This window comes from Macaca thibetana, chromosome 2, assembly GCF_024542745.1.
Source record: "Macaca thibetana thibetana isolate TM-01 chromosome 2, ASM2454274v1, whole genome shotgun sequence".
NCBI lineage: Eukaryota > Metazoa > Chordata > Mammalia > Primates > Cercopithecidae > Macaca > Macaca thibetana.
The window spans coordinates 138,512,591-138,536,141 of NC_065579.1; the positions used below are offsets into that span (position 1 = coordinate 138,512,591).

A 23,551-nucleotide genomic window follows, 5' to 3' on the forward strand; every position below is an offset into this window, starting at 1 on the left:
TCCAACCATAAGTAACTTTAAAATCTGAACAAAATATAGGGATATAGTCTGGATGTTGTCTCCACCAAATCTCACATTGAAATGGGATTCCCAGTGTTGGCGGTGGGACCTAGTGGAAGGTGACTGTATCATGAGGGTGAATTTCTCATGAATGGTTTAGCACCATTCCCTTACTGCTGTCCTTGTAATAGTGAGTGAGTTCTCATGAGATCTGTTTTAAAAGTGTGCAGCACCTCCCCTCCTCTCTCTCTTGCTCTCACTATGTAATATGCTGCCCCTGTCTTTTGTTTTCCACTGTGATTGTAAGCAGCCCAAGACCTCACTAGAAGCCAAGCAGATGGTTTGTACAGCTGCAGAACCATGAGCCAATTAAACCTCTTTTCTTTGTAAATTACCCAGCCTCAAGTTTACTTTAGCATTCTTTACATTACTTAGCAATGTAAGAACGGCCTAACACACATAAAAAACAACTCTTTGTAGGCACTGGACTGAAATCAACACAAGGCTGCAATGCCTGAAAAAGAAAACATGAAGTAATCCAACATTTCCTCCAAGACTTTACCCTGGAAACATTTTCTAGGAATTGGGTATTAATGTGAAGTCTAAACAGGAAACATTGATCTTACTTGGTAGAGAAAATAAGAGATCAGAGTTCTGGGCAAAGCTGGCCAGGACTGAGGGGTCAGAGTGCTTTGACATGCGGCAGCTACTGAAAGGGAATGCCAGAAGTCTGCTTAGAAATTCACATCCATTCCTGCTCATCTCCAGGGCTGCATATGATTAGACAAAAACACAGGAGACCCACTAGGAGGCTGATACTGGTAAATTAAAATCCCAAAGGTCATTGCTGGAAAGTTAGTTGTTCTCAGCCAAAGCTGAGAAATCTTGGCGAAGATCATGGACATTCAAGTGAGATCCCACAAAGGCCACACCTTAGAAAAATGGACCACACTGAAGAAATATAAACAAAGCTCAAACAGACCTAACCTAAGAAAACATTATACCAGGCCTTGAAAGAACAAAGATGAAGAGCTAGTGATTCAACTGCCTGTTAGAACAAAATGTGTCATCTTTCAAAAGAAGACAATTCACAGCTTCTACAACATTTCAACCACAATGTTCAGCACACATTTTAAAATTACTGAACATGCAAAGAAGCAAGAAAAAGTAGCCACTAATCAAGAGATAAAATATTCAATAGAAGCAGACCCAAAGGTAATCCAAAGAATAGCATTTCTAGGTAAGGACTTCAAACTATGATAAACATGTTAAATAAAAAAAAAAAGAAAGAAAGAAAGAAAAAGAAAAAGGATAAAAAGATAGCGCATTATGACAAATAAAATCCATTAAGAAAAGAATAAAATGAACCTTCTACAATTGCAAAATACCTTATCTAAACTGGATGAGTATAACAACACACAATACAAACTTGAAGGCAGGTCAATAGAAAATATCCAAACTAAGCACAGAGAGAAAAATTAATGAAAAAGACAGACACAAAAAAGTATGAGATATTGGGCATAAGTAGAAGCCCAGAGGAATAGAAAGAAAGAATGGAAAATCAGCAATACTAGAAAAATCAATGGCTGAGAATTTTCAAATCTGATGGAAAAAAAAAATCAACCCATAGATTCCACCACTACAGAATTTACATGAAACTCAACAACAGAAAGATAACTAGAAAATCTCCAAATGTTAAGAAATAAAGCACCACACTTCTAAATAACCCCACATGTCAAATCACAATGAAAACTAGAAAATATTCTAAACTGAATGATAGCATGAAAGGTTGCCAAAACTGTCCCTGGAGGGAAAATTATTGAAAATAGAAAAAGTAAAAGCCACTACTCTAAGCTTCCAACTTAAAAGGTTAGGAAATGAACAGCAAACTAAACCCAAAGAAGGGAGGAACTAATAAGAGATACAAGTGAAATAGAAGAGATATCAGGAGAAAACAAGCAAAGCCAAATGTTGGTTCTTTGAAAAAAATAACAAAATTATTAATCCCTACTAAGACCGAACATGAAATAAATGAGAAAATACAAATTACCAAAACAAAGAATTAAAAGACCTAATTACAAATCCTATAGAAAAGATAATTAGAGGACATTACGAACACTTTAAAACAACAAATTTTAAATTTTAGATAAAATGGACAAATTCTTTGAAAGGCACTATTCATCAAAACTGACAAAGAAACAGAAAACCTGAAGAGCCCTTATTATCTATTAAATAAACTGAAGCTATAATTTAAAACTTTTCCACAAAGAAAACTCCAAGCCCAGATGGCTTCACTGGTAAATTCTACCACATATTTAAGGAAGCTTTGTTTATATTTCTTCAGTGTGGACATGGTGGCACATGCCCATAGTCCTAGCTAATTCGGAGGCAGAGGCAGGAGAATCCCTTGAGCCCAAGAGTTTGAGGTTACAGTGAACCATGATCATACCACTGCACTGCAGTCTGGGCAACAGAGCAAGAAGAAGGGAGGAAAGGGAGGAAGGGAAGGAAGGGGAGGGAGGAATAGAGGGGGGGAAGGAGGAATAGCGTGGGGAAGGAAAAAGGAGGTGGGAGGGAGAAAGGAAAGGAGGGAGGGAGAAAGGAAAGGAGGAAGGGAGGGAGGGAGGGAGGGAGGGAGGGAGGGAGGAAGGGAGGAAGGGAGGAAGGAAGGAAGGAAGGAAGGAAGGAAGGAAGGAAGGAAGGAAGGTAGGTCTTGTCCATCTGTGAACTATACAATAACCTTACCTCTTCAGAATGGGGCTAAGAATCAAGAGTCAAAATAGGCCTTTGGGTAGACATGAGTAGCCATTAAACCTATGCAATCAATTCCATAGACTTCTGTAACTGAAGTCCCCACAATGCTAGTTCTGATCAGAAACATGTAAACAGCAGTCTAGAACCATTTGGCTACACAAGCAGAGGCCCACCCAAACACAAATTCTTTTTATAGCATCTTAGGGTATCAACACTATTGAAAATATAGGCAATATATAATAATAATAATAATAGGAATATTTTTAGGTTCCTTTGTTCTAGGTATTATGCTAGATATCTTTTACTATAGCTCTTCATTTCTAATCCTCAAGGCAGCGACAGTATTATTCTCATCTTTTTAGATGAGGAAACAGGAGTCAAAGAGATTAAACATCTTGATCACAATCACATTAGAACTAATAGGGCCTAGACCAATGCCCAGTTCTGCCTGAATTCAACATCAGTATGCTTTAAACTGTACAATAAAAAAGGTGAAATTATATTCTACTTCCTCTTTGTGAGTTGCTGAGGGAATTTTACTTCAATTGTCATCTAAAATGTTTAAATTCTTAAACTTGGAGTATTTGCAGAAAAACTTATCCCTTAATGGTGGATAAACAAAAGCAGTAAATGATGCTCTCTACTCTCAATTTGTAAAAATAATAAGAGATGGACACTGACTACAAAAACAGAGAAACAGCATTCACTTAAGTCAAGAATGATGCTACACTTACACAAAAATATTCTAATAAATGTTCAACAACAGGTTAAGAACATTATTTTAAATAAAACTAAGTCAAGGAAAAAATCATGTGTTCTTTGAAAATAAAAGTAAAAGATCAGATGAAAATGTAAGAGCTGTATGCAGCCTTGTATCTGAAAACCTCTAAAATTATTTCCAATATCCTTTTTATATTATTAAATTTAGAATATTAAATATTTAAAAATCATAATGGCACATAAAATGACAATGACAAATGAGAATGCCAAGAAATGAAATTGACAGACAATATAAATATCTTATATTTTGGTCATAGGATTAAGTTTCCTCCCTCATAAATCTTAAACCACAGTTCAAACAAGTAATGAAATTGACTAGCTTGAATTTCATCCCTCCTAAGTTTGCAAATGAAGAACCACAACACTTTACCCATGACAAATGTTCACCACAAGGATGATGCTAGGAAGAGCAGCAATTCCAAGAAGGCACAAACGATATAAACCATCCCAACTCTACAAATAATGCTTCCCACCCTACCACACCCACTATAATAATTAAATCATGTATTCCTTTCGGGAAGGAGAAGGGACAGAGGAGAGGTCAACCATTCCATGACCTCCCTTTAAGTTACACCAAAAGGTCTGTGAATCCAAAGACCTTGATCACTTCTCTTCAACAAACAGATGCTGTTATATGCAAGGCTTCCTTTATCCTAGCAGGGAAGTTGTTATGTTTTTAGTACTGGCTGAGGAAAAAAATAAGCCTTGAGAAAAACAGGCAATCAATTCCCTTTTAAAGGCATGGTCCCTTCCTCTCATAGATTTCAAAAACTTACTGGTGAAAAATGCTAAGAAAAAAAGTAGCTTTAATTGGGAAAATCAGAGAATTTTAAAGTTTCTTAATCTAGGAAAGTATGCCATCTTTTTAAAACTACACCCTCTTTTTTTCCGTAAGGAAATAACTAACCAGCCAATCTCTAGGACGTACATGAAGTTAGCTCAGAGTACAGTCGGCCCTTCACATCTGCCAGCTCCGCATCTGTGGATTCAACTAATCACAGAGCAAAAATGTTCAAAAAATAATAAAAGTAACAATACAACAATAAAAAATATATAAATTTTAAAAACACAGTATGACAACGATTTATATAGCATTGTATTAGGGTAATCTAATCTAAGTAATCTAGAGGTGATTTGAAGTATAAGAGAGCATGTCCATATGCAAATACTATGCCATTTTATGTCAGGGACTTTAGCATCCACAGATTTTGGTATTCTCGAGGGTCCTGGGACCAATTCCCTTGACTGAGCGACAACTGTACAAATTTGATCATTTTTAGAATGCAAACCAATAAAGAAATGTGCAATTCTATTGAAAGAAATCTGTTTATATTTTTAAAAGCAACATAAGGTACCTCCAAGAATGTTCCAACAAGCCTAGAAGTCCCATCCGGTCACAAGCCGTATAATGATGCTTTGTTCAACAAGAGACCAAATACATGGTGATGGTTTCATTAGATGATAATGGAGCTGAAAAATTCCCATTGCTAAGTGACATCTTGATAATCCTAACCCTGTGTGGGCCTCGGCTAATGTGTGTGTTTCCATCTTTTTTTTTTGAGACGGAGTCTTGCTCTGTCACCAGGCTGGAGTGCAGTGGCATGATCTCGGCTGACTGCAACCTCTGACTCCCTGGTTCAAGCGATTCTCCTGCCTCAGCCTCCCAAGTAGCTGGAATTACAGGCATGTGCCACCACACCCAGTGAATTTTTGTATTTATAGTAGAGACAGGGTTTCGCTATGTTGGCCAGGATGGTCTCAAACTCCTGACCTCATGATCTGCCCACCTCAGCCTCCCAAAGTGCTGGTATTACAGGCATGAGCCACTGAGCCCGGCCTCCATCTTCATTTTTAAGAAAAAATTTTAAAAGGAAAAAATAATAACAATGTTTAAAACTAGAAAAAAGTTCACAGAATAAGGATATAAAAAAAGATGCTTCTACAGCTGTATGATGTGTTTGTGTTTTAAGCTACGTGTTATTACAAAAGAGTCAAAAAGTTAAAAAAAGTATACGTTTATAAAATGTAAAAGTTACAGTAAGGTTAATTATTGAGGAAACTTTTTTATAAATTTAGTGTAGTCTAAGTGTACAGGGTTTATAAAGTCTACAGTAGTGTACAGTAATGGCCTAAGCCTTCACATTCACTTGTCACTCACTCACTGACATCCAGAGTAACTTCCAATCCTGAAAGCTCCATTCATAGTAAATGCCCTATAAAGGTGTATGGCATTTTTTATCTTTTATACCATAGTTTCACTGTACTTTTTCTATGTTTAGATACACTAATAGGTACCACTGAGTTGCAACTGCCTACCATATTAGCTATAGTAACATGCTGTACCGGTTTTGTTACCTAGGAGCAATAGGCCCTGCCATATAGACTAGGAGTGTAGTAGGCTACACCATGTTGGTTTGTGTAAGTACACTCTATGATGTTCACACAACAACCAAATTGCCTAATGACACATTTCTCAGAACATATCCCTGTTAAGCAACACATGATTACACTTAACTACAGGGGCACCTGACCACTATCTAAACACAGTATGTCCTTCATAAAAATTCTTGCTTGACTTGCATGATTAAAACTAAAAGTAATCCAAGATATTGAAACATGGCTTTTCATATCCCTTTCGGTGACCAAACTCACTTTCACACATTCATGCATTTGACAGTTAGGAAGTAAAGTTGCATATCTGAGCTTTATAAAGTACAAGCAATTACATATTTCAAATGCCATACCATTTAATACATGCTGAATAAATCGGATTAAGAATAGATTAATATATAGCAGACAGAATCAATTACAGATGTGTATATACATGAGTTAGTACATACATATACATAATATACATATATTACTTAGCTCTGCCCATTGAGAGGGCCTAGAAGCAATGACACCCCAGTAGCAACAAGCATACCCAGCACCAGATCCTGGTCTCTCAATGCTATTCTCCAATAGGAGGAGCTCCTTGGAGAAATGGCTGTTTCTAGAGCTTGGGCAGGAAAAGGAGTATCTTTAGAGCACCCAAAAGTAAGGAAGCCCTCAAATCTGCATTTTAACTCTTAATTATTCTATACTACAGGAGAATTTCTGTTAAGTAAAGGAAGAAAATCTTACTCTAGTAAATTTTCCATGTGTGAATAATGACTACTGTTACTTCCCTTCTTTGACTATAAAATACGCAACCCTTTATTCCCTAATCCAAAGGTGCAGAAAGTAAAGAGAGAACACACATAAAAGGCAAAAGTAGTTAGAGGTTAGTCACAAAATTAAATCATACCGTGCAAAATTCAAGCTTTTTACCAGTTCATCTAATATGCGGTTATTTTTCAGATCCGGCTCTGTGACAGTCTAGAAAAAACAGACGGAAAAAGGTCAAAAACAATAATCAACTTGTCATAATCTTGTTTTTGAAAATGTCTGACCCATCCTCCTGAGGTTCGCCATCCCACTAAGTCTTCTAAGGCGGCCTCAAAATAAAGTTCATTTATCTCATGCTAATATGAAATTTTAAAACAGTGAATCAGTATCTGCTGACTGGAAGTCTGATAAAAGCTCTCCAAAGCTTCTCTTATAATCATATATATTCTGTACTGACTACAATCAAACCTAATATAAGCAAGAATCTTTCTTCAAAATGCCAGTACTCAGCTTTCTCAAAAATTTCTCTGGAAAAACAGAAGAGAAATGTTCTTTTAAGTACTAACATTGGGAGAGGCATTAAGTGTTCAAGGAGAATTTTAAAATAAGAATGGTTTTCAGGAATGCAAGAGAAAAGTGATAAACCCAGTACTTATTTGGTATGAATGGTACACAGTTTATTTTAGTGATGAGACCATCTTGACAAAAGCAGTGTAACATATTGTAAACATCTTAGACTTGACAGCCAAATCACAAAATTTCTTACATAGAGAAACAGTTTTGCAAGGTTCAGTGACACCCTGACACCACGTACCTACCAGAGAGGCAAAACTAACTAAACTCCTTACCTAGTCCTAGCGTCGGCTCTGTCAGACCTCACCTGTCTCTTCTTTATTCCCACTTATGTTTAATTACCCTTTTAGTCTGCTTTTCCACCTGTTCCCACTACCTGAAAAGTTTCAGAAACAATAACAACAAACTTCCTAGTATTTTCCCTGAAGCTCTGGTAGGGGAAAGACCTAAGGGAACAGGTAGGCTGGATTAAGTCCAACGGCCATGCATATTTTTCTGCACAAATACTTAGACCAGTTCTTTGCAAATGAATAATCCTACCATCAGAGTTTCTACCAAAGTGAGAAATTATTAAAAATTAGAAGCCATAAAAACATGGGTCATAAGAATTAAAGAGCGCTACATCCTGAACTTAAAATTAGTTTTTACTTCCTAAAATACATTTAGGTTTTCAGAAATCTTAACAAAAAACTGAACAAAGCCCAGCTCTTCTTACACGTACTTTAGAGGTCCTTTCCGAAAGTGTCTTTCATATAGCTTAATTCAGTAACTACACATCACCCTACATATACACAGGCTTTTATACACACACAAAGCAAAAATACTTGCAGTAGTCAGTAAGTTTTCAAAAAAGGAAACAAAAACTCACCACACAACAAGTTGGACACTGAGTTTTATAGGACAGAAATTTTCTTATACAGAGAGAGCAGTCTGCAAAACACAAAGTGCAACATAATGTTAACGAGGTTATACTAATACAGGAATATGACTTCTAACAAAATCTTAAGCCCTAGACTATTTCCATCATCTAAGGTATATCATCATAAGCTTAAATTTCTAGTACCTCTACTCTATGCACACTTATACATGTGATTAAACAGCATTTTAAGGAAAGGAAAACACAAATATTGTAAGTCCTTAGGATACCACAACTACACAAGCAACATACATCACTCTGTGTCCTCCATCTGCAAAATACAGGAAACACACGTGCAAGACTTGAGCTTCGTACTGTATAAACTTGCCAGGTATCTCTACTGCTTATCATTTGAAAATATAAATTTTGAAATAATATATATAAACATATTAAGAAAAAATATACACCCAGGTTATCAAATTAGGGACGTCTATATCTTAATTCTGTAAATAATATCCTCTGTCCCACATTTAACAAGTACTTTTGTGGCAGGCACTAAGAACAATATATATAATGGAAGGTTCTTGACCTCAAGGAGCTAATAAAATAGTGAAGCAATTACAGCATAATTCAGCATAATATAGCCTAACAATTTAAGCAGGAAATGGGCACAAACTAAATTCACAACACTCAAGGCAGTGTAAAATATTCTCCCGGTCAAAGAAAAAGCAGATGTGACTAACAGAATGGTACCTTACTAATTATCTAAGCTAATTTACTAGTAGCCCAAATTCAGCTGGATTCTGTTTAGTTGAGAAGACAGTATAATTTCAGTATACTGTATAAATTCAGGATTCTGTTTAGTTGAGGAGGAGACAACATAATTTCAATGGTACGGATATCCAGGAAATAAGCAAGTCTTGCCAGCCTAAGTAAGAGCACCCCACGAGGAAAAACAAAGAAATACATTATGAAAAGGATAAAACAGACAACAGGTTGAGTTCTTTTAGGAAGCAAAGATGAATACAGGGGACCGACTCGGCATGTAAGGGGCTTAGAAGTCACCACTCTGTCCTAACAACAAGTAAAAAGCTGAACAAACTGAAAAACCAACAACTTTTCTTAGATCCAGCAGAAAAGCAGGGTCACAGGGCAAACTGCTGCCCGCCGAAATGGGGAGAGACAGAGGTAATACAGAGAATCACAACTTACTGGAACAGAAACCTCCATGGGAACCAGAGAAGAAACCTGTGCTGGAACCAGTGCTGGAGTGGGAGAACCTGAGCTGTAATTGACAAATTGCTGGCGGCTCAGTGCGGGCAAGTCTGAGCGTTAAAAATTCCAGGGAACCCTGTCATTGCAGAGGTGGGGAGGATGTCCTCATACTTTTGTGAGTTTCAGTTACAGGAGTTCTTCTAAGTTTTCACAGTGAATATTGGAGAAAAACCCCCTAGTCATTCCAGGAGTAGAAGGGTAAAAGTAACCATTTCTAAATAAGTCAGAGTAGTCTGTTTTTTTGTTTTTGTTTTTTTTCCCTTCGAGACGGAGTCTAATTCTGTCACCCAGGCTGGAGTACAGTGGCACAATCTCGGCTCAGTGCAACCTCCACCTCCTGGGTTCAAGTGATTCTCCTGCCTCAGCCTCCCAAGTAGCTGGGATTACAGGTGTGCGCCACCACACCCAGCTAATTTTTGTATTTTTAGTAGAGATGGGGTTTTGCCATATTGGCCAGGCTGGTCTCAAACTCCTGACCTCAGGTGATCGCCCACCTCGGTCTCCCAAAGGGCTGGGATTACAGGTGTGAGCCACTGCACTGGCCCAGAGTAGTGTGTTCTTAACAAAGCCCCCCCTCAGGAGAAACTATTTTACCAGAGCCTAATCTATTGGAGTTTTATCAGAGCCTAGCTGACTTTGGAAAAAGGAAATACACAACTGCAGCCCTCTAGACTGCAGACAGACAGCCCTCTATCCTGTCCCATCTAAGGAGGGGAAAACTGAGGAGCACTAGTGACATTCACAGTCCAGGGCAAAGTTCGCTAAAAGACCTAATCATAGGACTACAGAATGTGTCCCCTCTGCCCATACCTAAAGGCCTATTAACTGCAGTTCCTTTTACCCAGTACATCATTTCCAGTTATTAAGAAAAAAATCACAAGGAAACACACACAGTTTGAAGAAACTGAGCAAGCATCAGAACCAAAGTCAGATATACCAGAAATGGTTAAATTATCGGACCAGCAATTTTTAAAAATTATATGCTAAGGGCTCTAATGGAAAAAGTAGACAACATCAAGAACAGATCGGTAACATAAGCAGAGAGGTGGAAATTCTAAGGAAGCATCAAAAAGGAATGCTAGTGATCAAAAGAACCACTATAACAGAATGCCTTTGATAGGTTCATTAATACATTGAACACAGCTGAGGAAAGAATCTCTGCGCTTTAGGACATGTCAATGGAAACCTCCAAAACTGAAAAGCAAAGAGAAAAGACAGGAAAAATGGAATAGAATATCCAAGAACTGTAAAATAACTACAAAAGATGTAACATACACATAATGGGAATACCAGAAAGAGAAGAATGAAAGGAACAGAAGAAATAGTAATGGCTAATAATTTATCCAAATTAACGTTAAACACTAAACTACTCATCCTGGAAGATCGGAGAACACTAAGCAGGATAAACGCAAAAACAAAACAAATAGACACCTCAGCCAATCAAATTGAAACTACATAGAATCAAAGATAAAGAAGAAATCTTGAAAGAAGCTGTAGTGGGGGCCTTACCTACAGAGGAGCAAAGAATGACACTTGACTTCTCACAAACCACACAGAGAGTGCAGTGAAATATTTAGTGTTGAGAGAAAAACATCACTAACCTAAAACTATATCCTGAGAAATTATCCCTCAAAAGTCAAAGAGAAATAAGGACTTTCTCAGACAAATACAAATTGAAGCAATCTGTTTTCAGTAGACTTCCCTTGCAAGAAATGCTAAAAGAAATTCTTCAGAGAGGAGGAAAATAATTTAGGTCAGAAACTCCAATCTACATAAAGAAAGGAAGAGTATTGGAGAAGGAATATGTGAAACTGTAATAAAAACTTTTTCTTGTTAATTTAACAGATAACAGTTTGTACAAAAATAATAACAAAGTATTCAATTATGGATGCTTATTACATATGCATATATAAAAATGCATGCTTATGAATGCTTATGCATAAGTGAAATGAATGACAGCAATGGTACAAAAGACTAGAGGAAAGAATTTCTTAGCTCGAGCTGCCATAACAAAATACCACAGACTGGGTAGCTTAAACAACAGAAATTGTTTTCTCATGGTTCTGGAGGCTAAAAGTCCAAGATCAAGGTGCCAATATGGTCAGTTTATGTTGCAAGCTGTCTTTCTGGTCTATAGACAACCACCTTCTCACTGCGTCCTCCCACGAGGGGGTGGGGAGAGTCCATAAGCTCTGGTATCTCTTCTCATACGGACACTAATCCCATCACTAGAGCTCCACTTTCATGACCTAATTTAAACCTAATTATCTCCCCAAGGCCTCATCTTCAAACACCAACACACTGGGGTTGGGGCTTCGACATAGGACTTTAGGGGGGGATAAAATTCACTCCATAGCATTCCACCTTTAACCTCCCAAATTCATGTTCTTCTCAAATGCAAAATACATCCATACCATCTCAACAGCCCCCAAAGTTTCAACTTATTCCAGTACCAAAACTAAAGTTTAAAATCTAAAGTCTCATCTAAATATCACCTAAATCAGATATGGATGAGACTCAAGGTATGAATCATCCTGAGGCAAAAATTCCTGTCCAGACTCATTCTCTTAATTACCAATGCTATTCTCTTTATACTAAAAGAGTCTCCTGAGCAATACTGTAAGTCAAGAAATCCTAAAACCTGGCTGCTCAGCTCAGTCACCTAGGGAGATTCATGTTGGTTTTAACTTAGTTTCCCAGACTCTACCCCCAGTCACAGTGATTCAGTGGATTTTGGTCAGTAAATCACATCCTTAATATGTGATATTGATTCAACAACAACAATTTTTTAAAAATTAATAAGTTGTTACTATTAAGTTGAATTATATGAAACTGACATTTTTGGTTAAGTCAAAAATGGACAAATATTGCAATTTCATGTGGTTCAAACAAACACTGCACTTAGTATGTGCTCCGTTCTAAGCACTTTACATGTATTAACTAGTTTGATCCTTACAGCAACCCTGAGGTTGGTACCAATATTAGTCACATTTGACAAGAAGGAAAAATGAAGCACAGGGCTCAGCCAACTTGCCAAAGATAACGGAACTAATATGTGGCAAAGGCAAGCACCACAGTCCATACTCTTAATATATTTTTTAATATACTTTTTTAATATACTTTTTAAAAATATACTTTTAATATATATTTTTAATATACAGTTCATACTCTTAATATGTTTACTTAAAATTACAGATGCTCCTTGACTTAACATGGGATTACATCCCAATAAACCCATCATAAATTGAAAATATCATAAGCCAAAATGTATTTAATATACCTATCTCTAACCTGGGAAAAGATTAAAATTCAAAATTCAAAGTATGGTTTCTATTGAATGTGTATCACTTTCACACCATCGTAAAGTTGAAAAATCCTAAGTCAAATCATCGTTAAGTCAGGGACTGACTATATCTATAAATATTTGTTTATAATAAATATATACTGTACGTTTACACTATAAATAATGTATATGTATATAAATATGTACTATGTATAGTTATATTATACTTATACAACATATTGTGTATATATATTATATATACATGTTACTATTGTACTATATATAGTATATTATATATTATGTATACTTATATCAATTAAATAATATTTAATTAATAAGGTCACATGTGCCTTTTAAATTAATTTTTATAATAAGGCTGCTGCTTTCTCTTCTGCATAATCTTGTATATGTTTCCTTTCCTTTCCTTTTCTTTTGAAATGCAGAGAATCAGATATGGAGTCCTGAGTAGATCAAGCCCTAGGCTTAATTTCAGTCTACTAGACTACTACCAAATATGTACTGGTAAGCTGCAGACCAGCATAACTTATTTTCTAGTGGGCAACTATGACAACCCTTCCATTCAAGGGAGAACAGCTGAAGAGTTTTGAATTCATGTATTCCCAGAGGGCTTCATTTAAATCACCTATGAAGTTTGTCTTTCCATCCAAGAGAGTCCAAAAAAGATGTGTGGGTAGAGTAGGAGACAGTATAATAACAACAGTGAATTAAACAGTAGTTTCACAGAAACAGCCAAGCTTTGGGAGACGGGCCATCTCTAATCCCAAGCAAGATACAGCAATCTGTTGGCTTTCAAACATCAAAAGAGCCTAGCATCTCAACAGTAAAAAGGAAATTTCTAAAACTTAAATCAATCCTTGTCGTATGAAATCTTAAGGACTTTATGAAAAAAGGAATGTTTTAGAAAGAAACATCTAAAGTGCCCAGTTAAAAGCAAAAACTCCAGTTCCCAGTGTGAAAAGAACAGGAGGTCCAAGAAAGCTGAGAAGGTTGGCATCTGCCTCCAGTTCTAATGTTAAGGGACAGTTAGTTGATAAGAGAATAACATCCCTCCAACTAAAGACTAGCATTTCAGAATTTCCAGAAGTGCAGCTCTGCATAATTGTATGTCCCTTTTGTATGTGTAACTATTTCTCTTCTCCTCTGTCTTGTTTCACAGTGCTGTTTCATGAGAATATAAAAGAAGACAAACACGTTTATTATATGCCTAACAGAATCTTACGTTGTCTCTTGAATTAGCAAAGGTTTCGTAAGTGGAACATTTCGTATTTCAGTTTTTTTTAAAAAATGAAATAAAATTGCTTTTTACTCCTACACAAGCTTTGATTAATTTTTTGAGTCAAAATCCACAAAAGGGAAAAAAAAAGATTGCTGGCCAAGCTTTAAATAGTGGTAATTTATCAGTGTCCACAAGCCAATTATTTCATCTAGGAGCAAATATTTTGATCATCTTCCATTATTAAGTGAGAAAAATTATACAAGTGCAAAGAAAATTGGCACTTGAGCATATCAGTCTATTAGCAAGACCATTTCTCACTTAATGGTGTTTTATGGGTTGGAGTAGGTCTGCCCCCTCTTGCCCCCAAAATACTCTTTAATAGCACAAATTTAGATCAATTTAATTGACCTGCATTCTGCCAAGGCAACCCACTCACACCTTTGTACCTGCAGAACTACAAATGTAGTGTTTATTACTCATATCCAAAAACCTAAACAGAACAAAACAAAATAAGATGATTTAAAAACGGTAAATCATGAAAAATCTAAGAAGCAGCAATAAATACCTAGGATTCTGGATCACCAATTCTAGTCAATCCAAGATGATATCAGAACATGACAGACCTGGCTTCTACTAAAGCCCTGGGGGCTTTGTGTCATTAAAACACTACAGACCCAGAGCCAATTTTAGACATGATGGGACTTGTGACAACTGGTGTTTAGCAGAAAAGGCCTACTGAATATTGAGACTTCACAAGTGAAAAAAAAGTGCTCATAAAATAAAAAAATCATTACTGAAATGTTCCTCCACTGACTTCCTCTTAAAGAATGGCATAAGTGACAGCTATAAGTCATGAAGAAGCGAGCAAAGAACATATATCCCTAGGGAGGCAAACAGAAGACAAGCACTTACATTGTGGGGGCTACTTGAGAAACTGGTTTCTGAACTGCCTGAATCTACACACTGACAGAAAAGGGAACCTGGTTGAGGGCCACTGAGAACAAAAGCAAAGGTCTGGACTAGTACCACACTCACTGGCCACTGTGCCTCCCCCAGCTCAGCAAGGAAGAGAAACCCCCAACCTTCTGCCTGGGGGGAGAAAGAAGGGAAACACAGTCCAATGTTCTAGCTTTTCCAAGAGATGCCCATAGGACTGGCTTCTGTCTCACCTCACTAAGCATGAACCCAGCATGTTCTAGGTGAATGCAGTCTGCTAAGAACAAAAAAGAGCTGGGTAGCTTGCTACTGATCCAGAGGACCCATAGTACAGCAGACAGAGGCTGATATAGCTCTGTGGCTTATCTTGGGAGGGGAGGCAGGGAGAGAATAGTGGAGTGTGCGACCAACATTTGACCTTTTCAAAGGACTGCCTAAGGGAACGGTTTCTGTCTCACTCAACTTGGGATGGTTTGGATCAGCATACTTCAGATGCTTGAGGGCAGCTGAAAACAAAAAAGAGGTCAATGGCTTACATCAACTCTGGAGAACCTGCAATACCATGGACAGACACACGAGAGAGAAAAATACCAGCTAATGAAAAAACTGATCAAAGCTCTCTACTTGGGAATTTATAATCACAAGTCCAGGGAAGACACATCCACAGAAAAGGCTTAAGAGGCCCCTAGAATCTGCAGTCAAGCTGACTAGTAAAGGGCTTTCTCTACATGGTAGTGCCCACTTATCCACAGGAGAGACATTCCATAAACCACAGTGGATGCCTAAAACCACAGATAGTACTGAATCCTATTTATACTACGTTTTTTCCTACACATACTTACCTATGATAAAGTTTAATTTATTAAGAAGACACAGGAAGAGATTAGGAACAATAACTAATAACATAGAATTAAAACAATATACTATAACAAAAGTTATGTAAATGCGGTCTTTCTCTCAAAATATCTTGTGGGGTACTGTAGATTGTACTGTAGATCTTAGCAACATACAATTTTCTTTCCTTTCCTTGTTAAGAACTTTCATCTTTCACTTAAAGGAAGCATTTTATGATTTCTCTTTGTCATATTGAATTGCCAGCATCACTACTTGTGTGCTTTGGGGCTACTATTAAGTAAAATAAGGGCTACTTGAACACAATTACTGTGTTCTGCAACACAGTTACAATTACTACCATATTGCAACAATCAATCTGATAACTGGGATGGTCACTAAGCGATTAACGGTGGATGGCATATGTAACATGAATACACTTGACAAAGGGATGATTTCCATCATGCGCAGGATGGCACAAGATTTCATCAGTGCTTTACTTAGAACATCGTGCAATTTAAAACTTATGAATTACTTATTTTCAGAATTTCCCATTTAGTATTTTCAGACTGCAGTTGACCACAGGTAACTGAAACCACAGATAAGTGGGGAATACAGTACAAAGCCAGTCTGTAACAAAGCCACTGTGAGGGAGTGAGGCCCTGTCTCCCAAACAAAACAAAACAAAAACAAAAAAACAAAAATAATGTTATTAGCTATGTTACAAACTAAAGGAAGAATATCATATGAGCATCTCCATAGATGCAGAAAATACTTCACAAAATTCAACACCCATTCATGATTAAAAAAAAAAAAATTCTCTCACCTAACCAGGAGTAGAGAAGTGCCTCGACTTGGTAAGTTTATGAAAACATATTAAGAATATAAAAAAACTTACAGCTAACATCATACTTAATGGTAAAAGACTGAATGCTTTCCCCATAAAATAAGAGTAAGGACAGGATGTCCATCCACACCACTTCCAACACTGTACTTGAGGTACTAGCCTGTGTAACAAAAAGAAATACAAAGGCGTATAGATCAGAAAGGAAGAAGTAAAACTGTCTTTACCCACAAATGACATGATTGTGTATGCAAAAATTTCTAAGGAATTAACAAAAAATATGCCGGAATTAAGTGAATTTAGTGCAGTCAGAAGACGAAAGGTCAATATAAGTTATATTTCTTTGTGCAAGGTCTGTGCAATGAAAATCAAACAACACTGTTGAGAGAAATAAAGATAGAGAAGTATATCATATTCACACATTGAAGACTCGACATTGTTAAGATGTCAGTTCTCCCAAATTGATCTCTAGATTCAATACAATTCTAGTGAACATCCCAGCAGCCTTTTGGTAGAAACTGACAACCTGATTTTAAGTTATATATGGAAAATGCATTTAAAATGCAAAGATCCTAAAAGAACCAAAGAAAAAAAAGTTGGAGGACTTACAACGCCTGATTTCAAGACTTACTACAAAGCCACAGTAATCAAGATAGTGTGATACTGATACAAGGACAGACATATAAGCATTTAAAAATATTGTACCTTGAGGTATTTACTGCAATAGGGGTTATCCTATCATTGTTCAGGAGCTAGACAAACAGTTTACAGATTATTTAGGTTCATGCTCTTTCTTGTCCTCTATTTTCAAGTTGATTTATCTTGGAAAGCTAAAAAACAGTAAACTTAGGTCTAAAAAAATAGTTTTAGTGGGCAGTAGTTTTGGTGAAAAAGTTTCTAAGATCAATGGAACAAAAAAGTCCAGAAATAGACTACAGATGGCTAGCTGAGGTCATACTGACTGAGATGCGGAGAAATTTATCAGATAATAAAAATGTTCAGTATCTTAATTGCAGTCGTTACACAGCATACACATTTGTCAAAATTCATTAACACTTTTATACTTTAATGCGCACTTAAAATGGATGTATTTTATTGTATGTAAATTATACCCAAATAAAGATGATGTTAAAATATATTTTAAAACAATCTCCAAAACTTAACTTGGTTTTAATGCGAATCTTGTCTGGAAGAAAACTAACATTATTAAGGACTCATAATGTGCAGTGAGTTCTGCACATTTAATTCTCACAAACATTTTCTGAAGTAGTAATTACTCACCAGATTTTCAAGAGTCAAGCCCAAGGATGTCTCTAAAGCCCGTGTTTCCATCACTGTTATCCTCTTATTATGTCTTCTCTACATAAACTTTTTCACCAAAGCTACTACCAACTAAAACCAATTTCTTAGGCCTAAGTTGACTGTTTTTTAACTTTCCAAGATAAATCAAAAATAGAGGACAAGAAAGACCATGAACCTAAATATCCTAAATAACCCATAAACTGTGTGTCTAGCTCCTCAACAATGACAGGGTAACCCCTATGCACTAAATATCTCAAGGTACAATATTTTTAAATGCTTATATACTAGACTCATAAAGAGAAGTACAAACAAATTCCAATGTGAGTCTTTCCAGCATCACATAGCAGTTAAGTTATAAAACTGTCTGTAATAAAGCCAGTGATAGAATTCTCCCACTGGGGAAATACTGCTACAGAATTTTTAAACTTTGAAATTCTATATCAAGTACTACTTGATGGAACCACCTATCTGTTACCCTGTTAAAAACAAAAATTCTGAAACTTAACATCAAAAAGCACTTTGGCAAATAAAGAATCACTTATTGTGACCAAAAATTTTACTGCCATAAATGCTATAAAAGGCATAAACATATCAAGGAGGAATGAGGTAGAAAATATAGAAGCCTTGTAAAAACCTTCAATATTCAAGAGGAAGGCAGTGAAAAAGACCTTCTGAAAAACTACAAGATAGAAGAGCTAAAGGTGAAACATAAATATGTGCACGTATCTTTGGTGTTAAATTAACACTACCTCATGTAAAAATCACAATTTACTAACTCACAGGAACAAAGCATACTTACAGTTATGTGAACACTGAGGTATTATCATTGCAATGTTGAAATACTCGAAGCAAATTCCACACCGCAGCAAATCATCTATTGTCTGTAATGCAAATGTGCATATATACGTATCAGAAAGACATCAAAATTGGAAGTCTTGTCACAAAAGTTTTTCTCTATCCCCTAAAAAAAATTCAAATTCTTTGTCAAATACACAAATTCAAAAGCTAACTCCAGATAAACTGCAAGGGATCTTGACAAATAAAGAAAAATTTCTCTCATATGACTCTTATACATTCAGTCTCAGGTTGCCCAAATCGCTTTAGACAGCTAAAGATGATGGTGCACCGATTCTTGTGCCATATTGTCATCCCTTCACATAAAGGCTACTGTACTTCTGTTCCACTTCTAATGCACTTCCAGCTCTTACTCCAAGCCTCCTCCTCTTCGGATTCCAATACTTAGCCTATAGTCACTATTGGGTGAAAGGTGGCCATTGCCACCACACAGGTTAAGAATCAAATCAAAGAATGTTAAAGCCAAACACTAGAAACTGTCTAGTCAAAAGAGGAAACTGGTATCAAGAGCAGGCACAGAATAGTAGGCATTAGTCAAGTCAAAACCAAAATTCCTGTCTCCCTTCTGGCAGTCTAGTGCTTTCTGCATGGTACCACGCAATGGAGCCAAATGAGGAAGCCCGGAAAGAGCTGGGGCAGTGAAAGCAGAGGAAGGGAAAGTGGACAACTTGGAAAGAGAGATGTGTGCCAACCTGGAATGCAATCCAAAAGGAAAGGAACTACTTTTGCAACTTAAAATCTTTCAAATTGTTTAAAATAGTATTCCATTCAATGGAAATATTTTTTAAAAGGAGGAAGCTCTCGGCAGGAGGATCACTTGAGTCCAGGAGGCGTAGGCTACAGTGAGCCCACACCACACCACTGTACTCCAGCTTGCATGACAGAGTGAAACTGACGATGCTCTCCTTCATACTGGTATGAAAAGATTGCCAAGATAAGTGAATAAAGGAAATAAGGTACAGACAGTACATATTCTATGCTACCGTTTTTTTAAAGGAAGAGGTGAATAAGAATGTATTTTAATAGGCCTAGCATGGTGGCTCTTGCCTGTAATCCTAGCACTTTGGGAGGCCAAGGCAGGAGAATTGTTTGAGTCCAGGAGTTCGAGACCAGCCTGGGCAAAATAGCAAAAATCCATGTCTATAAAAAAATTTTAAAATTCGTTGGGCGTAGTGACGCATGCCTGTAGTCCCAGCTACTCAGGAGGCTGAGGTGTAAGGATTGCTTTAGCCCAGGAGTTCAAGGCTGCAGTGAGCCGTGATTGTCACTGCACTCCAGTATGGGCGACAATGAGACCCTATCTCAAAAAAGAAAAAAAAGGAAAAAAGAATGCATTCTGTTTTCATCGTAAATATAAATAAATTATGAGAATATAAACAAGAAGTCATAAATAATGATCAGGGCCAGGAACATGGTAAGAAGAAGACTTTTACTTTTTATTTTATGTGTATTTTGAACCATGTGAACCTATTACCTGAATTTTAAAAATTTAAACAAAAAAAGACTAATGTCACTAACGGTTCATATGATGAAATATTAGGCAGTCATTAAAGAACATGCTTTCAAAGGATAATTAATGCCATAGGAAAATAAAAATCAGAAAATAAATCTGTGCCAATAATACATAACAACTCTGCAGTTTAATCTTCAGAGCAATCTTACGAAGTCCACAGCATCAATATCCCAATTTTAAAAATAAAGCCTACAGAGTTCCTAAGTTGGCTGGATCAAACCCAAGAAGTTGACTCCACAGTGGTCCCAAATTTTAAATGCATAAAAACCAAAGGAAAATAAAGTAAAATGTTAAACACTGGTTCTCTGGGTGGTAGAATCATGGATGGTTTTATTTTTCTCCTTTATCTTACTCTGAATTTTAATTTTTTTCTACTGTGTACACATATTACATTTACGATCTGCCAAAAACAGTAAATTTTTGTTAAAGTAAAACCTGCCAAAATCTTCCATTATTGTGGATGGTAAGCTGTCACAGACACAAAAATTAAGAGCAGAGGCAGGCCCAGAAGCCAGAACTAGTCTATCATATCACACTTTCTTATCTATGCCATCCTCTTCTGGTGGAGGAATGATTCTGAAAGATCTGTAGCGCACAATTTGTGGAAGTTGACACTACATCAGATGAGCTATTTCTGTTAAAATTTCTGGTCATGTCACTCCAAGAGAGTAACATGCATATCACATGTGCCTCAACCAACCAAACAAAAAATGATGCCTAAATAGAGAGTGGCCAGCAGATCCCCCAAAATTTCTTTACTTTAGAGAGAAAGTGAAAGAGAGAAGTAGAAAACAGGTGGAAAAATGTAATAATTACAAAAATATTCTTTAAGTTTTTGGGGTTACAGATTCCTTTGAAAATTGAATGAAAACTATGGACTCTCTTCTCAGAAAAATATACATACAAAAATTTTACAAATAACTTGAGACTCCAAAGTCTTTCGGTGGATCCTAAGTTAGCAACCATGCATTCTGAGTCAGACTTCTATTCAATAAAAGAAGAAACTTCAGTCAGATCTGCTTCTGGGATCTGAGAGTTCTTTGTCCCTGGAAGAATTCAAGCAAAAATTAAGCGAGAAATTGGCAGATGTGTTATACAAGAGGTTAAAATACTGAAAGGGACTGGTTTTCTAACCTTAAGATTCCATGATTCTAATGTGAGCAAAAAATATGGGCTCAATCAACTCTCTGGTTGAACACTCACTGAACACCCTGTGGTGCCACACTCTACATTCAGTGCTGTGGTGGGATACCAAAGTCAGAGAAGACATGGAACCCGCCTCTAAAGAACACTGAAATTGTGGGAATATGTAAAGTATGCTTAAATCTACAAAGCAGGAGCTTTACAGGTTACAGAGCTCTTTTACTTTCCTTATCCAAGTCAAGCTTCATGACAACAAATTAAAAGGGGAGAGAAGCACTCAACACCGTGCTAATAATAATAAAATACATTCATTGAATGCTTACTACATTCCAGATACTTTCAATCAAGCAACAAATATTTGAGCACCCACTTTGTGTCAGGCACTGCATTAAGCACGTGAATACACAGCAGAATCTGTGCCCACATACATCAACTAATTTATTTAATCAATCCTATGAACTGTTTATTTTTGTCTCTAATTTATAGTTGAAGAAATTCAGGCTCAGAGAGGTTAAGTTACTAACTGAAGGTCACACAGTTAAGAGGCAGAGAGGAGATTTCACCCAGGACCACTGGAACTCATATCTGTGCTCTTCTCCACTGCATCCTGGTACCAAGCCCACCACAACTTCAAAACTACAGTTTTCCTGGATCATTTCACAATGTCAGCTTCTCGTCATGCAGGTATCTCAAGTCCGCAAGCACTCTAGACGTCACTGATAACAGCAGGAAGAACAAGGCCTACTTACTTTAGCCTTCACTTAATTCTAAAGTCAAATTTATGAGTCAGTGGGACAGATACTATAATCCCCAAGTCTACAAAACTGAGGAAGAGAAGAAGGCTACCTTAGCCACTGTCAGAAACGGAAATAATCACAGAGCAAGAAGAAACTAAGCAACTGATTTTTAGCCAGCACAGCAAAGTGCATCTGCTCTTGAGCAAATCCAGGGCCCACCGCTACTGTAAATGGAAACTGGTATGCCTTGCTGAAACCGAAAGTGGCCACAAAAATAAATGTTATTTAAGTGAAATCATTAGATGCAATGCAAGATCAGCGCTGGGCCTGAGTCCTGATCTCTGTTTAAAAGACGGAGAGATGAGCAATTGTTAGAGAAGAGTGAGGGTGTGTTAGAGAGGAGTTGGGGCAGCATGTCACAACAAACTAGCACTAGGTTTATTGAGAATAATCAGAATAAATGAAAGAGCCTGTAAAGGAGACTACCTGCTCGGCTACGTGATTACATACATGTTATCTGATAAACTTTCCACCCAAAACCATGTCCGGTGTCACTGTTTAGTGCTTGACACAAAGTAAGCTTTCAGTAAAGATCAGCTGTCGATGTCACTGTTTAGAATAACTGCTCTTCTCCCAGTTATTGTTGGGATTGGATCGCAGAATATCTGGTTCCATAAGACTGCCAACCTCAGCTCACCAGGCTTGTCCTTGGCACTTATCAGAGGAGTAAACTGAGACCCAGAGCCACGCGGTCGGCTAGTGGCAGAGCAGAGCCGGGTACCCTGGCCCAGGGCTACGCTCGCGCCTCATCCTTTCTCCTTAAGGCGAAGACATCCTCCTCAAAGGGAGGGACCTCCCCCCGCAGACACCCGGGAGCTCCCAACCTCTCCGAAGCACTCACCTTCATGACTGCCAGGCCCGGAGGCCACTGAGGCTCGGCCAGGGAGTCCATGGTCTCTCCCGAAGATGCTAGGGGTCCGCCACCCACTAGCCTCTGGCGCTCCAATACCACTCGAAATTCCCCGCGCTACTGCATTACGTCAGCAACCCGCGACGCGCCTGAGGCGGGCGCGGAGCCTGCCGGAAGTTGTAGTAGTACGTGGGCGGGGCGCCGCTTACGGTGCTTGTACTGCGCATGCGCCAGGCTTCTGCCACACTTACCTTGAAGAAAGTGAGTGGGTTAGAAAACCTAGAGCCAGTTGAATGTTAAGAAAAGATAGCCAGGAATCAAACCAAATCCAGACCACGACAGATCTGTCAAGGTCTAAGCTCATGACCCCCTTCGGGTCGCCCACCCTGATCGCAATGACGATCCGTCCCTGCTCTGAACAGAAGTTTTTATATCCATTACTTTCTCTCTCCCATTTTACAACACTGGGAGGTAAATGTTATCATTGTCAGTTTACACAAGAGGAAGGCTGCGCCCGAAAAAGAGGACAGAGTTTCGAGTCAGATTCCAAATAAGACATCTGGGCTTTAAAAGGG

General features: G+C 37.5%; 1 protein-coding gene across 2 annotated transcripts in view; it reads right to left on the bottom strand.

Annotated features, from left to right (window-relative positions):
- Positions 1 to 23,108, bottom strand: part of RAD18 (RAD18 E3 ubiquitin protein ligase) — an 80,972-nt gene extending 57,864 nt beyond the window's left edge. For both annotated transcript variants that reach the window (XM_050778626.1, XM_050778625.1), the window contains exons 1-4: positions 22,968 to 23,108; positions 18,618 to 18,699; positions 8,123 to 8,184; positions 6,821 to 6,891 (exon numbers count right to left, since the gene is read on the bottom strand). In XM_050778626.1, the coding sequence (XP_050634583.1) occupies positions 6,821 to 6,891; positions 8,123 to 8,184; positions 18,618 to 18,699; positions 22,968 to 23,018 (266 nt within the window). In that variant the 5' untranslated portion in view covers positions 23,019 to 23,108. The remainder of the gene's footprint in view (positions 1 to 6,820; positions 6,892 to 8,122; positions 8,185 to 18,617; positions 18,700 to 22,967) is intronic.
- Positions 23,109 to 23,551: the final 443 nt, after the last annotated feature.